At 45.8% G+C, this 17,948-nt stretch overlaps 1 protein-coding gene across 1 annotated transcript; it reads left to right on the forward strand.

The window, feature by feature from the left end:
* Positions 1 to 5,205: 5,205 nt before the first annotated feature.
* LOC103191586 (NLR family CARD domain-containing protein 3-like) lies at positions 5,206 to 17,584 on the forward strand (the record flags this gene model as incomplete). Its single annotated transcript, XM_042346017.1, is given in 8 exon segments — positions 5,206 to 5,759; positions 9,399 to 9,565; positions 10,023 to 10,194; positions 10,364 to 10,429; positions 11,221 to 11,984; positions 12,267 to 13,000; positions 17,339 to 17,369; positions 17,537 to 17,584. Coding segments are annotated over 8 exon segments (2,358 nt in total).
* Positions 17,585 to 17,948: the final 364 nt, after the last annotated feature.

Below are 17,948 nucleotides of genomic sequence, written 5' to 3' on the forward strand. Positions count from 1 at the left end.
GTCCTCCTGACGTGAAATGCGCTCAATAAATGGAATATTGTTGTTGTTGGTGGTATATTTGAGCTGTGTTTGGTTTACATGTTATTTTTGCCATTTGCTCTCGTGTGTCACCAACAGAAAGGAACAAGAAGCTGTGTGTTCAATTCACACATTGCACATCCCCTGTGGTTAGTCACAGAAACCAGCACCTGGCTTCCTGTCTTTCTGTACAAGCAATGAGACAGATGCAGAACAAGATGTCGGGGCTTTAGCTGTTGACTGAAAACCCTCTAACTTCTCACTGTGGCCAAATATGGCGCAGGGAGTGCAGTGCCCAAACTGTGTGTTCTGCGTGTCCCGAGATGTGTGTGACATCAACAACATTAAAGTTCATCTATATCTGTGTATGTGATTGTGTATGTCTCTCTTGAATCTCTCTCTGTTTCTCTATATGTCTCTGTCTATTTACGTGTGTGTGTGTGTGTGTGTATCTCTCTGCCTGTATCTCTCTGTATCTCCGGTTCTCTACTTGTGCGTGTATGTGTGTGTTTGTGCATTAGTGTGTGTGTTTAGGTGTATATAGATGGGTGTCTGTATGTGTGTGTCCTTGTCTGGGTCTGGGTCTGTATGTGTGTGCAGTGATGCTGCCACACACCAGGCTTCACCAGGTCTCAGTGGTCCAGAGCAGTCATTGTGTTGTACCCAGGCCTGTGACAGCTATGTAAAGGTATAGGAAGATCTACACATATTGCATCACTTTCAGAAACTTTCTCATTGTGTTTCTCTGTCACTCTCTCTGCCTATGTGTGTGTGTATCTGTGTGTGTGTGTGTCTTGTCCCTGTCTCTCTGGGTCTGTGTATGTTTAGTTCTCTGTGTCTCCCCTTTGTCTCTCTGGTTCTGCGTGTGAGTTTATCTCTCTTGTGTCTCTGTCTCTCTCTGACGGTATGAGTGTGAACCTGTCTGTGTCTCTGTCTCCCTCTCAGTATCTGTGTGTGTGTATCTTTCTATATGTGTGTGTGTATGTTCTCTCTCTCGCTCTGTATCTCTGTCTCTGTATATGGTTCATCTCTCTGTTAGTATCTCTCTCTTCACCTGTGTGTATTTCTCTCTGTCTGTCTGTGTGTATTTCCTCTGTGTCTGAATTTCCCTCTATTTCTGCCTGTATGTATCCCTCTGTGTGCTCTGTCTCTCCCTCTGTCTATATGCATCGCTCTCTTTTACTGTCTACTTCTCTCTGTCTGTCTGTGTGTGTATCTATCTCTGTATTTGTGTAGCTCTGTCTGCATTTCTCCCTGTTTGTCTGTCTATCTGTATCTGTGTGTGTGTATTTCTCACCGTGTTCCTGTTCTTCTGTATTTCTCTGATCTTACACATATCTCTCTGTGTGTATCTCCCTCTCTCTGTATTTTTCTATCTGATTGTATGTGTGTCTGTATCTGTTTGTGTCAAACTCTCTCTTCCTGTGTCTATCCTCATCTGTGTGCCAACGCATCTGTGAGTGTGTACAGGTGTCTGTGTATCTTTCTTTCTCTCTCACGTTGTGTGTATGTATTTCTCTCTCTGCCTGTGTGTCTGTTAGTCTTTCACTCATTGAATCTATCTGACTGTGTGTGTATATCTATGTGTGTGTTTGGGTGTGTGTGTGTAACTCCCTATCTTTGTATCTATCTCTGTCTGCGTGTGTCTCTGTATCTCTTTCTTTCTGTTTTTCTGTGCATGTGTATGCATATGTGTCTATATGTTTATGTGTACACGCTTTTCTGTGTAATTCTCTCTGTGTATATGTTTCTGGGTGCGTACATCTGTGTGTGTGGATGTCTCTGTGTGTGCAAATGACTGTCTGTGTGTGAGTGTCTATTTTTTGTATATGCATGTGTGTGCATGTGTGCAATTCGCTCGTTGTGTTTATATTTGCGTATGTGTTACGTGTATATGTCTTTCTGTGTCTGTATGTGTATCTATGTGTCTGTGTGATGATGGGGAGGCACTATCACACACCACACTTTACCAGGCCTCAGTGGTCAAGAGCAAACATTGTGTGGTTCTGTCCTGTGACAGCTATGATGAAGATCAGAGAGAGACACACAGATCACATCATTTTCAGAAACATCCCTCTCATTCTCACTCTATCTGCCTTTGTGTGTCTCTGTGTATGGGTGTAGCACTGTCTGTTCTCTTTTTCTGTGTTTCCCTGTATGTGTGTCTCGCTCTGCCCTTAACTCTCAACCTTTCTGCCTGTCTGTCTGTTTGAATATCTCTCTGTGTGTATCTCACTCTGTCTGTATCTGTGCGTGTTCGTGAGTGTGGCCCGGTATCTCTCTCTCTCTGGCTATATGTGTGTGCATCTGTGTGTGTGTGTGTGTGTGCTTGCTCTGTCTCTCTGGGTCTGTGTATGTTTAGTTCTCTGTGTATCTCCTTTGTCTCTATGATTCTGCGTGTGAGTTTATCTCTCTGTGTTCCTGTCTCTGTCTCTCTCTGGCGGAATGAGTGTGCATCTGTCTGTGTCTCTGTCGCTGTCTCCCTCTCTGTATCTGTGTGTGTATCTTTCTAAATGTGTATATGTGTGTGTGTGTGTATGTTTTCTCTGTCTCTCGCTCACTCTGTATAATCAGTATCTCTGTCTCTGTATGTTTGTATATGGTTCATCTCCCGCTCTCACTGTTAGTATCTCTCTCCACACCTGTGTGTATTTCTCTCTGTCTGTATGTGTGCCTCTGTATCTGTGTGTGTCTGTTTGTCAGTGCATTCCTCTCTCTGTGTCTGTGTATCTATGAGTCTGTTTGTTTGTGTACCTCGCACTCTCCCTTTGTCAGTGTGCATGTGTGTCTCCCTCTGTATTTATCTTCAAATTTATCTCTCTGTATCTCTCGGACTGTACGTATACATCTATGTATGTGTCTCTGTGTCCCTCTCTCTATATTTATCTCTGTCTGTGTATGTATGTATGTCTAGGTGTGTAGGTGTATGTGTCTGTATGTGAGTGTGTGTGTCTATTTGACTTTCTGAGTACGTGTGTGTGTGTGTGTGTGTGTGACTTTGTGTGTCAATGTGTGTAGATATGGAGGTGGTGGCACACACCAGACTTTACCAGGCCTCAGTGGCCCAGAGCAGACATTTTGTTGTATCCGGGCCTGTGACAGCCATTTTGAGGGGCTGTTTCTCTGTTCATGAAGATATAAACCGCTGGTCTGGTCTGTGTGGGTAACGCTCTGATTGTGGCGACATGAGCGAACTCACTACAGCATGGTTTTCCAACTCAAATTAACAGGATTTACACCAAATCTACATTCTCAACCATCTGATTGTCAGTGGAAGGAACGGCCCCAGTTTGAACTGTTGCTATTTGTTGATGGTATATTTGAGTTGTGTTTGATTTACATGTTATTTTTGCCCTTTGCTCTCGTGCTGTGACTGTCAGCAACAGAGAGGAACAAGAGGCTGTGAGTTCAGCTCTGCACATCCTGTGGTTAGTTATCCCAGCGCCTGGTTTCCTGTCTTTCTGTACAAGCAATGAAACAAATGCAGAACAAGAAGCCGGGGCTTTAGTTGATGATTGAACTTGATTATACAACCTAAGATGCTATTTCGGATTGAAGGACTGATGAACCATGATTTGGATAGCAATAAACCCTCGGTGGAATCTTAGGTTTTATCACAGGGCTAAACATGTTTCTCCCAGTGTTATGGATAAAAATCCCTCAGATACAATTGGTTACTCACTTCAAGCTATTCAAAGGCCATTGCTGTTTGCTATTTGGCTGATGTGTTGGCCCACAAAATCTCGTGAAGCAGTTAGTGATTTCCTCTTGGTGTGAATGATACCATGTAAATGTAATATGTAATAATGTAAAACTAATAGTAATAATTAGCAGTAGTAATAGTATTACAATAGAAAATTAAAATATTTGTACATCGCCTTTCGCCCAAGATGCTCCCCATAGAATTAGCAAAGGAAGAGTCGTATTAATTGCGAGCTGTTGCTGTCACCAAATAGACGAAATGGGAGACAGAAAGCAGAGAGCGCTGGTGAACAGTTGTTTTTTTGTCTGGAGGGAAGTGTGCAGTGTTATGCCCCAGGGTGGGGGTCGGAGAGGGTCGGCTGTGGGACCATGGTGTGTTTTTATCTATAAATAACTTGGACATGGGTATAGGGAGTACAGTTTGCAAGTTTCCAGATGATACTAATCTGGACAAGTAGCAAACAGTGAGGAGGATAGTAAAAGACTGCAAGAGGTAATAGACAGACTGGTGGAATGGGCAGACATGTGGCAGTTTAAGATAAATGTGGAGAAATGCGAAGTGATGTATTTTGGGAGGAAAACTGTGGAAATGTAAGCTGATGGTACAATCTTAAAAGGGGTGAAGGAACAGAGAGACCTTGGAGTTCATATAAGTAAATCTTTGAATGTGGCAGGTCAGGTAAAGGTCTTTTTAAAAAGCATTCGGTTACTTGGCTTTATAAATAGGGGCAAAGAATACAATACTCAGAATGTTATGTTGAACCTTAATAAAACACTGGTCAGGTCTCAGCTGGAGACTGCTCAGTTCTGGGCACCACACTTGAGTTACCTCTTAAGGTATTGGAAAAGGTGCAAAGTAGATTTTCCAGGATAGTACCAGCAATGAGCGACTTCAGTTATCAGGAGAGGCGAGAAAACTGGGATTATTCTCCTTGGAGCAGAGAAAGATAAGAGGAGACTTAATGGAAGTTTTAAAAATTATGAGGGAATTCAATATGATGAACAAGAAGAAACTGTTTCTACTGGAGGGTGGGTCGGTACCTGAGTACACTGATTAAAAATAGATGTTAAAGAAACAGGGGTGAGTTGAGATTTTTTTAAACACAGCGAGTTGTTGGAATCGGGAATGCATTGGCTGAAAGGCTGGGGGAAGCCGATTCGATAACAACTTTTATTTAAGAGAGAAGTAGGTAATTATTTGGGGAGGATATGTTTGCAGGACTATGGGGAGGGACCTGGGAAATGATGGGCTATCTCTTCTCTGCTGTATAATTCTGTGATTCTATGAAATTGGCTGATGCATTCAGCTCTGAAATACAAATTCACGACAATTCACTGTAAATGGGGAAGTGTTTTCAGACATCCTCCTCACTTGAACGAAACCAAATGCAAGAAAAGTTAGTAAATTTATCCTTTTTCAGTAAGCAATCTGATTTTGCTTAAATCCTGTTTGTTACCCTGACTTACAGTTTACTTCATTCGCAGGATAAATGTCAAATGTGAGCAAGAAGGAAAGTCATTGGACACGCAAGCCTGATGGTATTGTCTGGTAGATCACGTCTGGATTCCCTGATCACCTTGTAAACGTTGTTCTACAATAAACATAAATAAGGCTCAACACCTGTCACAAAACTCACCACCAGCTCGGCTGCACTTAGCAGCAATGAAACGCCTTGTTGGAACATTGCTGGGAAAGAGGAAACAAAACTCGGAAACACCGAGACACGAAAAACCTGATGAATCAATGAAATGGTCACCATCACCACAACCAAACACATCCACATCTGGCGGGAATGAAACAGCGAGTGCATCTGCAGTTATCCAAACACGTTGTGATACGGTTGCAAATCCCAACCAGTGTTCCAGCATTTTGGGTGCGTCGAGTGAGATGGCTTCCAATGAAACTGAACCGATAGCCAATGCAGAGGGCGATGCTATGATCTGCGGTGTGGATCAGACACCCGGCAACACACCAGAAGCCAATGTCTTCTCTTTACCTGACTTTGAGGAAAGTCTTAAAGATACGATAACGAACAAAGGTAAGTAGTTTATTAAGTACTTTTACACATAAATAAATACTTTTATCTCACCAGCCTTGGAACTGGGAGATCTGTCAATGTCGATTTTGATTGAGCAAACTCCCAGTTTGTTTAATTGAAGATCTGGGACTTGTTTGACGGTTCATGAACCAAAACCCAGGTGATACAAAGCAGCCAGCCTGGCACATGGGCAAGTTTTGCAGTGACAGACCAGCCAGCCTGGCATATGGGCAAGTTATGCAGTGATAGACCAGCCAGCCGGGCACATGGCCAAGTATTGCACCAACCGACCAGACAGCCTGTCACATGGGCAGGTTGTGCAGTGACAGACCAACCAGCCTGGCACATGGGCAAGTCTTGGAGTGAAAGACTAGTCATGGGGGAATGGATAATTCCCCCATGTCTAGTCTTTCACTTACAGCTCCTGTTTTCGCTGTAAACCACCGCCCTGACGGGTAGATTGGATACAGCCTACATGTATGCGGATGACACTCAAATCTACTTCTCCGCCTCCTGCTTCTCCTCCATTTATGTCTCCCAGTCCACTAATGTCCTGACAGTTTGTCTGACAGACAACAAAGTCTGGATGAGCGCAAACTTCCTGCAGCTGAACGTCTGCAAGACAGAAGCCACACTATTAGGCTCCCGCTAACCTCTTCATTCCTGTGGGTCCAAACCCCTCAACCTCCCCAGGATCTGACCCAAATGCACCAAACTCGTGCCTAACCTAGGAGTCAGGTGAGATCCACGGCTTTCTTGTCTTCCCCAAATCCGTTCCCTGACCAGGATCGTTTTTTCCACCTCTGTCATATTGCACTCCTCTGTCCATAACTCACACCCACAGCTTCCACCTCATCCACGTCTTTGCCACCTCCCAGCTGGACATTCCAAATGCTCTCCACGTTCGTCTCCCATGATCCACCATAAACAATATTCAATTAACTCCGCCATCCGGATACTAACCAACACAAAGCTCTGGAGTGTCATCACACCAGTCCTTGCCAGGCTGCACTGGCACCCAATTTCCGAACGGATCGAGTTCAAGTTCCTTTCTCTCATTTTCAAATGCCGACATGCATTTAACCGACATATCAACCCCCAGTCCTCCACCCCTGTCTCAGCTAGGCCTGCTCCGGCCTCCTGTTTGGCCCTCGCCCCCTCGCTCCACCATCGGTGACCGTCCCTTCAGCCACTACGCCACAAAGCTTTTAAGTCTCTCCTCAATGCCTCCACCTTGCCCCTGGCTCCCCAGTTGAAGGGAGGGGCGTGAAGGCCAGTTTATTGAGTGTCCCAGCGAGAAAACAATGGACACACTTAGTTCAGTGCTCTGAATAGTTTGAGCTGTGTGGCTTTTTGTTAAACTACAGCCGTGACACACAACATACACGCCAGATACCCCGTAGATATTTTTTTCATCTAAAATATATAATATCCGCCAGGCAGCCTCATCCACCTGCCTCTTGTCGCCCACCACCAACCCTCTCTGCCCTCCTCACCCTCCCCATCAGCAGCTCCTACCTCGACCCCCATCCTACATTCGTCCCTCCCCATCTCTCCCTCCTCCCTCTCGCCTACCATCACCTCCATGAAACCCGCCACCTGCTGCCTCGAACTCCTCCCCACCAACTTGCTGGTCACACAGCTCCCCTTCCTCTGGCCACTATTGGCTGACATCATCAACTAGTCCCTCCCTATGGATCAGACCCTGCCCCCCTCAAAACTGCTGCCATCACACCCTTCCTGAAAAAAACCTTCGCAAGATCTCTCAAATCCCAAACATTACCGCCCAATTTCTAAACTTCCCTTCCTCGCAAAAGTCATAGAGCGCGTTGTTGGGAAACAACTCCGCGCACACTTCTACTCCCACTTCCTCTACAAACCCCTCCAATCTGGTTTATGCCCACAGTACCGAGACTGCACTTAAGAAAGTCACAAACGACATCCTCTCTATCTGTGACCAGAGCTCCCTCTGCCTCCTTGTCGTCCTGGACCTCTCTGCTGCGTTCGACACAGTTCGATCATACCATCGTCCTCCACCGCCTTTCCTCCGTCATCCATCTCAGTGGGACCGCACTCGCCGGGACCGAGTCCAACCTCACAAGCTGCCAGCAGTACATCTGCACAAACGGCTTCTCCTCCCGCTCTCACCCGGTCACCTGCGGGTACTCCAAGGATCCATCCTTGGCTTCCTCCTCTTACTGATCTACATGCTCCCTCTTGGGGATGTCATCCCCAGATATGGGGTACATTCCCACATGTACGGGGACAACACCCAACTATTTTTCCAGCTCTCTCTTCGACCCACAGTCCCCTGGTTCTTTCAGCTGACTGTCAGATCTCAGGGGCTGGATGAGCGCAAATTTCCTTCAGCTGAACTTTGACAAGACGGAAGCCATACTCTTTGGCTCTCGTCAACGTCTGAAGTCTCACGGTTCTCACCTCCTCCACAAACCCGACCTCCCACTAAAACTCTACGAACCGGTACGTAACCAAGGCGTCAGGTTCGACCCCCAAATATCCTTCCTCTCCCACATCCGGTCCCTCACCTGCACCGCTTTCTTCCACTTCCAACGCATCACCCTTCTCCGCCAATATCTCACCACAAAAGCAGCTGAAACGCTGGCTCATGCCATTGTCACCTCTCGGCTGGACTATTCTAACGCCCTCCTCGCCGGCCTCTGATCTGCTACCATTCGTGAAACCCAGATTTTTCAGAACTCTGCCGCCCGCATTTTCACCCGCACCAAACTCCGCTCCCCGACCCCACAGTCCTGGCCAGACTGCGTTGCTGCCTGTCCCAGAGAGGATCGTCTTGAAGATCCTCACCTTGTCTTCAAATTCCCCCACTCCTCTGCATTCCCCGACCTCTATGACCTCCTCTCTCTTCACAACAGTGCCCGTTGCCTTCGCTCCACCGGGTCTGGCCTCCTCCTTGTCCCCCGAATCCTCTGCCACCAGCCACTACTCCCCGAGGAGCTCTGGAACTCCCCTCCTCACTTCCTTCGGCTCGCCCCCGCTCTTCCTATTTTCAGGTCTCTGCTGAAAACCTTTCTTTTCGATCGCGCCTTGCACTCCCACCCAATTTTGTTTGGTGTTTATTTATCCAGGATACCGCGAGCAACTCCCTTGTTTTAACCAACAGCAGAGCAACAACAAATGGGGCTTTGGTTGAGTGCCCACTCTGAAGTTGGCAGCTCAGCAGTGCAGGATACCCCAGCAGTGACCTGCTTTGCAGTGAGATGATATGAGATCCATTTCCCGCTGTGTGGCTTCAACCCTCAAAACGCTCTGATAGGTTTATCTTAATAGTTTTAATACACGAGTTCGAAAACCATGAGGGATTTTGAGAGTAGAGAGGCTATAATTGTTTCTCTGGAGGGTCCGTGAATGAGCGACACAGACTTAAGATAATAGGCAAAAGAATCAGAACAAAACAACCTTCTGTCTCAGGAATGGGAATTATACCAACTGAGCAGGGCTGGCAGTTCTCGGATATTAGCTTCCAAATGGTATTTTAGGACAATGGATGATGGTTTATTCTGATTTATTGCAACAATAAATGTAATATTTCCTGAAATATATTTTTAGATAATACAAGTAAAATCATTGCTGACTAATGTTTTTACTGGTTACTAACAGGCACAAACACCTTATTCACCGAGACCCTGGCCCTGTACAACGGGTACCAGCTGCACAGACTGACAAAGTTCTATCGGGACAGATTGGAACAGGCCATTGAGGAAGGCGTGGAGGACATCAGCTCAAGGCTGACACAGAAGGAATGTTTCAGCCCCCAGGAGCACAAAGTAGGTTTGAGTCAGGAGGTTTCCCTTTCATTTGTTAAAAGCTCAGCAAGTCTGTGCCTGTCTGCACGGCTCATGTGCTGCTGTTATCAGGAAATCAGCAGAATGCCAATCAACACTTAACTAGCCAGTTGTGTTGTAACGCAGGCCATGCACTATATGTTTGTAGTGGAGCAGTACTGCACAGTGTAATAGGTGTCTGTTTATATAGCGTTTAAATAGCACCGTTCACGTGGCGAGGCAGTCTCAAGGCACTGACAGTTGAAAGTTAGAGCCCGAGCTGGATTTGGGAAGGGAAGGGGAGGGAAGATGATCAAAAGCATAACCACTGAGGAAAGCAGTTTGTGGAGGGAAGAGATAGCAAATCCAGCCAAGCCATCAATTGGTCTGGGTATTGCTGATCACTGTCACTGTTCATGTTTCACTCCATCTTCAATACATTAATGCTCACTCTCTGCAGAAACTCACTGAGCTCACACACAGTGGGCGGAAGAGACAAAGCTCGAAACTTCTTCTGAACATGGTGATGGGGAAAGGTTCCCAGGCCAGGATAGTGATGTGGGAATCCTTTGTGAAAATGAGGCCAACTTTGTACAAACTGAACAAAATCATGACTGAAATACAGGAACAAGGTAATGTTATACATATTACCATGGGCCGAATGGCCTCCTTCTGTGCTGTAACATTCTATGAATGTGTGATGGTACGCAGTGTCTCCATTCTGTGGCGAGTTACAGATTTTACTCAAATAGTATTGAGACAAAGTTCATTCAAGCTAGTAATATAACTCTATTCAAACAGGTGCCAGTCTAGTGAATGAGGTGACCATCGACCGAGGTGTACCAGACGTCTCCAGTGATATGATAGGTATGAGACAATGACAAGATTCAAGCCAGTCAATCACTTCCGAAATAAACAGTTTAAAACTTTTCCATTTACTTGGTGATTTCCAGAAAACTCAAATGAGGAGGAGAGAGGGTAGTAGGCAGACACAGAGGGAGAGGAGGGGAGAGGGGAGGATTGAAGATGAGGAGGGAGGGGAATGGTCCTTATTGGATTCTTAGATTATTTCAGCAAATATTGCTTTGGTATGATTTTTCTCACAATAAATCAGATGATGTCTCACAAGTCGTCATATAATGGCCTGAAAATCTCCATGGTTTGAATGCAATTCAGATTGTTTAACCCCTGTTTGCCTGGCTCAGTTGGTGTTCCTTTTGTCTCGGAGTCAGAGGTTGTTCAAGTTCACATCAACAGGACTAGTTGACACTCCAGTTCAGTTCTGGGATGTGCTGCATTGACGCAGATGCCACCATTGGGATATCAAACCGAGGTCGTGTCTCCCTTTTCAGATGGACTTTAAAACCCCAAGATACCATTTGAAAAGAGAAGGGAGTTTGTCACTCCGGTTTCCCGGCCAAAATCTCACAAATAAATGTGGTGACTCACTTAACAGCGGCTTGTGGGACATCGCTTTGCACAAATTAGCCGCTGTGTTTGCCAGCGAAAGACAGCCACTACACCCTAGGGTTAAGCTAGTGCAGCGCTTTGGGCAGTCCTCCTGCCTTGAAAGGCCTTACACTGAATCAAAGTATTATTGTTTAACAATGCTCAATAATGCTTCTATTTACTTATATTATTTAATATTCAACATGAAGCTATTCAGCGACTGCACAAGGAGACGTTACAGAAACAATGTGAGAAACTGGAAGTGAAGACCATCCTGATAAAGGAGAAGGTGAGGACGTTTCAGTTGGTTGATCGCTACACGGAGTTAACAATCATTTCTGATCTCCGTCACCGGAAACTGGTAGAACATGAGCTGCTGGCGAGAGGCAGAGACCACGAGGAGTGGAGACAGAAGCAACTCCGGGGAGAGCTGGAAAAAATCCGAACTGATAAACTGTTCCACAGCAGCTTCTCAAAAATAAATAATTTACCTTCTTCTCAGGGAAGCGGATCTGACCCTCCTACAGGGACTTCCGCAGTAGTCAGTGGAGTGGCTGGGATTGGAAAAACAACCATGGTGCAAAAGATTGTCCATGACTGGGCCACAGGCAAAATCTATCCTCACTTCCACTTTGTATTTGTTTTTAAATTCCGAGACCTAAACAGACTTCACGACAGAGCAACACTGAGCCGTCTGATCGTGGATCAGTATCCTTACCTCAGGGATGTTCTGGATGAGCTGTGGAAACACCCAGAGAGATTGCTCTTTATATTTGATGGTTTGGATGAATTCAGGACAAGGATTGATTTCGCTGACCGTCGGAGAGACACAGAGCCTCAGCGCAGGTGCACAGACCCTGGTTTCCTCTGTGATGTTTCTGACATTGTGTACAGTTTAATACAGAACAAGCTGCTGCCAGGCTGCTCAGTGCTGGTGACCAGCCGCCCCACTGCATTACAGTTACTGGCAAAGGCTCGGTCAGTGTCTGGGCTGAAATCCTGGGATTTGTGGGTGAAGAGAGAAGGGAATATTTTCACAAGTTTTTTGAAGATCAGGAGGTGGCGGCTGCTGTTTACAGCCACGTGGAGGAGAACGAGCTCCTGCTCACCATGTGCTACAACCCGTCCTACTGCTGGATCCTCGCTCTGTCTCTGGGTCCCTTCTTTACACGGAAACACAGCAACAAACAGCGAGTTCCCAAGACATCACACAACTCTTCTCCTATTATATTTATAACATACTATCACATCACAGTGTCAAGATGGAAAGCCCCGTGATGTGATGCTGAAGATTGGTGAGATGGCCTTCACTGGAGTCTCCCAGAGAAACATTGTCTTTAATGATGAAGATCTGATCAAATATAACCTCCAGCCTTCCCAGTTCCTCTCTGGGTTTCTCATGGAACTTGTGGAGAGAGAGTCTTCAGAGCACAGCGTGGCCTATACATTCCCGCACCTCACCATCCAAGAGTTTGTAGCCGCACTCTTTCAGTTTCTGCCTCAAAATGCAGGAAATCTGCGGAAACTCCTGAATGAAGCTCACAGGGAGAAGGACGGCCGGTTTGAGATATTCCTGCGCTTTGTTGCTGGTCTCTCCTCCCCACGGGCAGCTCAGCCACTGGAGGAGTTTCTGGGGCCATTTGTCCATCAGACAACCTGCGCGGTGATCGATTGGCTGAAGGGGAGAGTTAAAGCTCAGATGCAAAACAACAAGAGCGACCGTGGGAAAAGGAATCTGCTGAACACACTCCACTATCTGTTTGAGTCTCAGAATCAAACCCTGGCACAGCAAACACTGGGCTCTGTACAAACACTAACATTGGGTGGTGGCTCTTCAGAGATGACACTGACACCGATAGACTGTGTTGTGCTGTCTCAGGCCATTGCACTGTGTGACACAATAAAACAACTGGAACTGAGTCACTGCAACATTCATGATGAGGGTCTCCAGCGTCTGGTTCCTGCTTTGTACAAATGTCAGGTGTTGCAGTAAGTTATTTTTGTAAATATTATTCTTATTTCAAAGCCATTCTAGAGGACTTTAGTGACATTCTTTAGTGACATTAAACACCAGATGATCAATGGGAGAATGGTATCGCACAGTCACTGCACGTTATCACATATTCTCTCACTCAATCTCTTTCTCTCTCCATCTCTATCCCTGACTCTTGTTCTGTCTCTAACTCTCTCTCTCTCTCTCTCTCAGTTTCTCTCTCTCTACCAGTCCTCCGCCTTCTCTCTCCCCCAGTCAGTCTCTCTCTTTCTCAGTTTCTCTCTGTTTCTCTTGCAGTCTCTCTCTCTCTCTCGGTATTTCTCTCGCTATGTCTGTCTCCCCCTTAGTCTCTTTATGTCATCATTTCTCTGTCTTTCTTACAAAACACGTAGTCACTGCAAGTTATAATATATTATCTTTCAGTCTCTCTCTATCTCTCTCAGTCTCGTTCTTTCTGTCAATCGCAGTCACTATCTCTCAGCATCTGTAACTCAGTCTCAAATCACTTCTCAGTCTCTCTCTCTATCTCTCTCTCTCTCTCTCTCTCTCTCTCACACTCAGTCTCTGTCTCACCTACAAAATACAATGTCAATAAAATATATAATATACTCTCTCTCAATGTTTCCCTCTCTCAGTCTCTCTGTCTATCAGTCTCTCCTTCACGCTCCCTCTCTATTTCTCTCAGTGTGTTTTCTGTCTCAGTCTCTCTCTCTCTCGCTCTGCCTCTCCCGAGAAACACACGGTCACTATAATTTGTAATATATTTTCTCTCTCTCTCTCTCTCTCTCTCAGGGTATCTGCCTGCCTGCCTCTCTGTCTTTCTGTCTCTTTCTCTCTCTCTCTTTCTCAGAATCGGTCTCTCTACCCCAATCTCTCTCTCTCATTTTCTCACTCAAACTCGCTCATTCTCTCTCATAGTCTCCCACTCACACATACTCCCTCTCTCACAGACTCTCTCGCTCTGTCTCTTTCTTTCTCTGCCTCGCCCAAAAAACTCACCGTCACTACGCTTTACTATACATATTCTCTCATAGTTTCTTTCAATCGCCCTCTTTGTATATCTTTCTCTCTCAGTCTTTCCATCTTTCCTTTCTTTCTCTCTTTCTTTCTCTCTTTTTCTCTCTCTTTCTCTTTCTCAGTTTCCCTCTGTCTCTCCACAAAATACAGTCACTACACGCTATATATTTTCGCTCAGTCTCCTCTAGTAATCATTCTGTCACAGTCTCACTCACTTGATGTCTCTCTTTGAGTGTCACTATCCTCTCTCTCTGTAACTCTGAGTCTCTCAGTCTCTCCTACACAACAAACTGACCATCTCTCTCTCTCTCTCTGTGCCTTTTACACTCTCTCGCTGTCACTCTTTCTTCTTGTCTCTTTCATTCTCTCTCTGTCTCTCTGTACTTGCTTTCCCTCACAGTCTCTCTCAGATTGAGTATTTCCCCGTCTCTTCCTTTATTCTGTCGCAGTCTCTCGCTCTTGCTCACCAACAAAACACTATCACTACCCTTCAGAGACTGTGAGAAAGAGGGAGACATTGTGAGAGTGTATATACTACAAAATATAGTGACTGTGCTTCGTAGGTGAGGAAGAGAGAGTGGGGGAGCTGGAAACGGAGAGAGAGTGACGGGAAGAGAGTAAAACCCTGAGAGAGAGAGAGAGATTGAGAATGACAAGAAGAGAGAGAGAGAGAGGCAGAACGGGAGTTTGAGAGGGAAAGAGAGAGGCACTGAGTGAGAGAGAATGAGAGACTGTGCGAGAGACTGAAAGTTAGAGACTGAGGCTGAGACTCAGTGAGAGAAAGACAGAACGAGAATCAGAGCTACAGACTGAGCTTGAGATACTGGAAGAGAGAGACTGAGAGAGAAAGAGAGAGATTTAGAGAGAGAAACTGAGCGAGAGAAACTGAGGGAGAGAAAGAAAGCGACAGAGAGAAAGAAAGACTGACGGAGAGAGTTACTGCGGGAGAGAGACTGAGTGAGAAAGACTGAGAGAGACAGATATAGAGATTGAGAGAAGCTGTGGGAGAGACTGGGAGAGAGGGAGAATAGGAGAGAAAGGCTAAGAGAGAGAGAGAGAGAGAGAGAGGCTGAGATAAAAACAGAGAGAAGCTGTGAGGAGAAAGAAAATGTGTAGTGACAGTGCATTTTGTTGGAGAGTCTGAGCGAGAGAATGAGAGAGAGAGAGAGAGAGAGAGAGAGAGTCAGAGGGAACGCGTGTGAGAGAGAGTTAGAGCGAGTGACTGAGGGAAAGATACTGACAGATAGAGAGATGAAGGGAGAGAGAGGATGTGTGAGAAAATGTGTGTTTTATGGGTAAGGCAGTATAACCCAGAAAGAGAGAATGGGAGAGAATGGCTGCGAGAGTGAGAAAAAGAGACTGAAAGAGAGCGTGAGAGAGACAGAGAGAGAGAGACTGTGAGAGGAAATGCAACAACAACAAAATGACAGTTATATAGCGCCTTTCATGGCGGGTGTACACCCGAAGGCGCTGGACAGTCAGTTGTGGGGGTCCGAGGATGGGGAGGGGTGGTGTGGTGGTAGGGGTGGGGTAGGTGGGAGCTTTGGGGTGGGGATGAGGGGTGGGGTGTGGGTGAGGTGAGGGCGAGTGGTGGTGAAGGGTGAGGTGTGGTTGAGGGGAGAGGTGGGGGTGAGGGAAGGCAGAGAGGAGTGAGGGAGGCCAAAGTCATGGTCGAAGATAAGCGTCTTCTATGAGTGGGAGACTGTGAGAGAGACTGTGAGAGAGAGAGAGAGAGAGAGAGACCGACAGAGAGAGAGAGAGAGAGAGCATTAGAGATAGACTGTGAGAGAGAGAGAGACAGAGGGACATCGGGAGAGTGAAAGAGAGTAACAGAGATAGACAAAGAGAGACGGTGAGAGAGAGAGAGAGAGAGAGAGGTTGGGTGGGAGATTGTGTTATAATGGGTGACTGCTTTGTAGGAGAGTCAGAGAGAGACTGAGAATGGGAGACTGAGAGAGAGAAGAAAGAGCGAGACTGTGCGAGAAAATATATTATAATGTGTAGTGACTGTGTGCTCTGTGGGAGAAACTGAGAGAGAGAGAGAGAGAGAAACTGCAGGAGAGAGAGAGAGGAGGAGACTGAGAGAGTGACTGAGAGCAGGTGAGAGACACAATATGAGAGAGACAGAGAGAGAGAGACGGAGAGAGAGATTGAGAGAGAAAATATATTATGAAGTGTACTGACTGTGTTTTGTGAGAGATAAAGAGCAAGAGATTGTGAGAGATTGAGAGAAAATGTGAAATACTAGGAGACAGAGAATGTCTGCGAGAGAGAGAGGGGCAGACAGAAAAACAGACTGAGAGACGGATAGAGGGATATGCTGAGAGATAGAGACTGAGAGAGACTGTCTGTGTGACAGAGAGACTGAGAGAAAGAGAGAGACTGAGACAGAATATATTATAAAGTTTAGTGACTGTGTGTATTGCGGGAGAAGCAGAGAGAGAGAGAGACGGAGAGAGAGAGAAAGATACTGTGTGAGAGAGAGAGAGAGAGAGAGAAAGGGAATAAGTGAGGGACACTGAGAGAGAATATGTGAATATATGAGAGAAATGTAGTGACTGTGTTTTGAGAGAGAGACAGAGACTCAGAGAGAGAGAGGGACTGAGACAAATAATGGGTGAGAGAGCAAAACTGCAGGAGAGACAGAGAAAAAGACTGAGATTGAGATATAGAAGTAAAGTGAGAGACTCAGCGACAGCCTCAGAGAGCCTGAGAGATAGAGACTGAGAGGATGAGAGAGAGAGTGAAAGAGACTGTCTGTGTGTGTGTGAGAGAGAGAGACTGAGCGAAAGAGAGAGACTGTGAGAGATAGTATGTTATAAAGTGTAGTGACTGTGTGTATTGTGGGAGAGGCAGAGAGAAGGAGACTGAGAGAGAGAGAGAGAGAGAGAGAGACATAGAAAGTGACTGAGTGAGAGATCGTGAGAGAGAATATATGAATATCTGAGAGAAGTGTAGTCACCATGTTTTTTTGGAGAGACAGAGACTCAGAGAGGTGAGAGACAGAATGGGCGACAGACCCAACAGATGGAGAGAGAGTGACATAAAGAGAATGGCTGAGACAGAGAGAGAGACTGTGTGAGAGAAAGGGAGAGAGAGAGACTGTGAGGGAGAAACTGAGAAACAGAGAAAGGAACAGAGAGAGAGATACAGAGAGAAAGAGAGAGAGAGTGATGTGTGTGGGCACATGTGTGTGTGTGTGACACTGGGCCCAGCGCCTTGGGACTTGCTCCCCACGTGAAAGGCTCCTGTATATACATGTCAATGTGTATTGTGTTGTTACACCATATTCCCTGTGTTTGTGTCTCTGTGTCCAGGTTGGGGGGCAATAATCTGGGAGATTGTGGAGTGAGGCGACTGTGTGAGGCTCTGAGAAACCCGGAGTGTAAAATACAGTGTCTCAGGTAAGTAACGCACTGTGTCTCCAGAGTCTGAATGACGCCAATATCTCAATGTGTTTATTGTGACTGTCTGATCAGTGCGGCTGAATATTGTGATAGGAATCGGTGTGACAGTGTGAGGCCACAAGCCATCGTTTACATAAAACTCTCAACATGGATTAATGTGTGTTTGTGTGTGTGTCTGTTTGTGTGTCTGTGTTTGCGTGTGTTTGTGATTCTGTGTGTGTGCTTGTTTGCGTTTGTGACTGTTTTTGTGCGTGTCTGTGCGCGCTTGCATGTGTATTTTTGATTATCTCTGTTTGATTCTGTGTTTGTTTGTATGTTTGGGTGTGTTTGTGTGTGAGTTGTGTGTGTATTGGTGAATGTTTGTGTGAATGTTTGTGTGCACGATTCTGTGTGTGTATGTGTGTATCTATTTGTGTTTGGTTGTGTGGATGTGTATTTATATGTATGTTTCTTTGTGTTATTTTGTGTCTGTGTGTTTGTATGCTTGTGTGAATGTTTACTTTTGTGTGTTTGCATGAAT

This window comes from Callorhinchus milii, unplaced genomic scaffold (assembly GCF_018977255.1).
Source record: "Callorhinchus milii isolate IMCB2004 unplaced genomic scaffold, IMCB_Cmil_1.0 Scaffold245, whole genome shotgun sequence".
Taxonomy (NCBI): Eukaryota; Metazoa; Chordata; class Chondrichthyes; order Chimaeriformes; family Callorhinchidae; genus Callorhinchus; species Callorhinchus milii.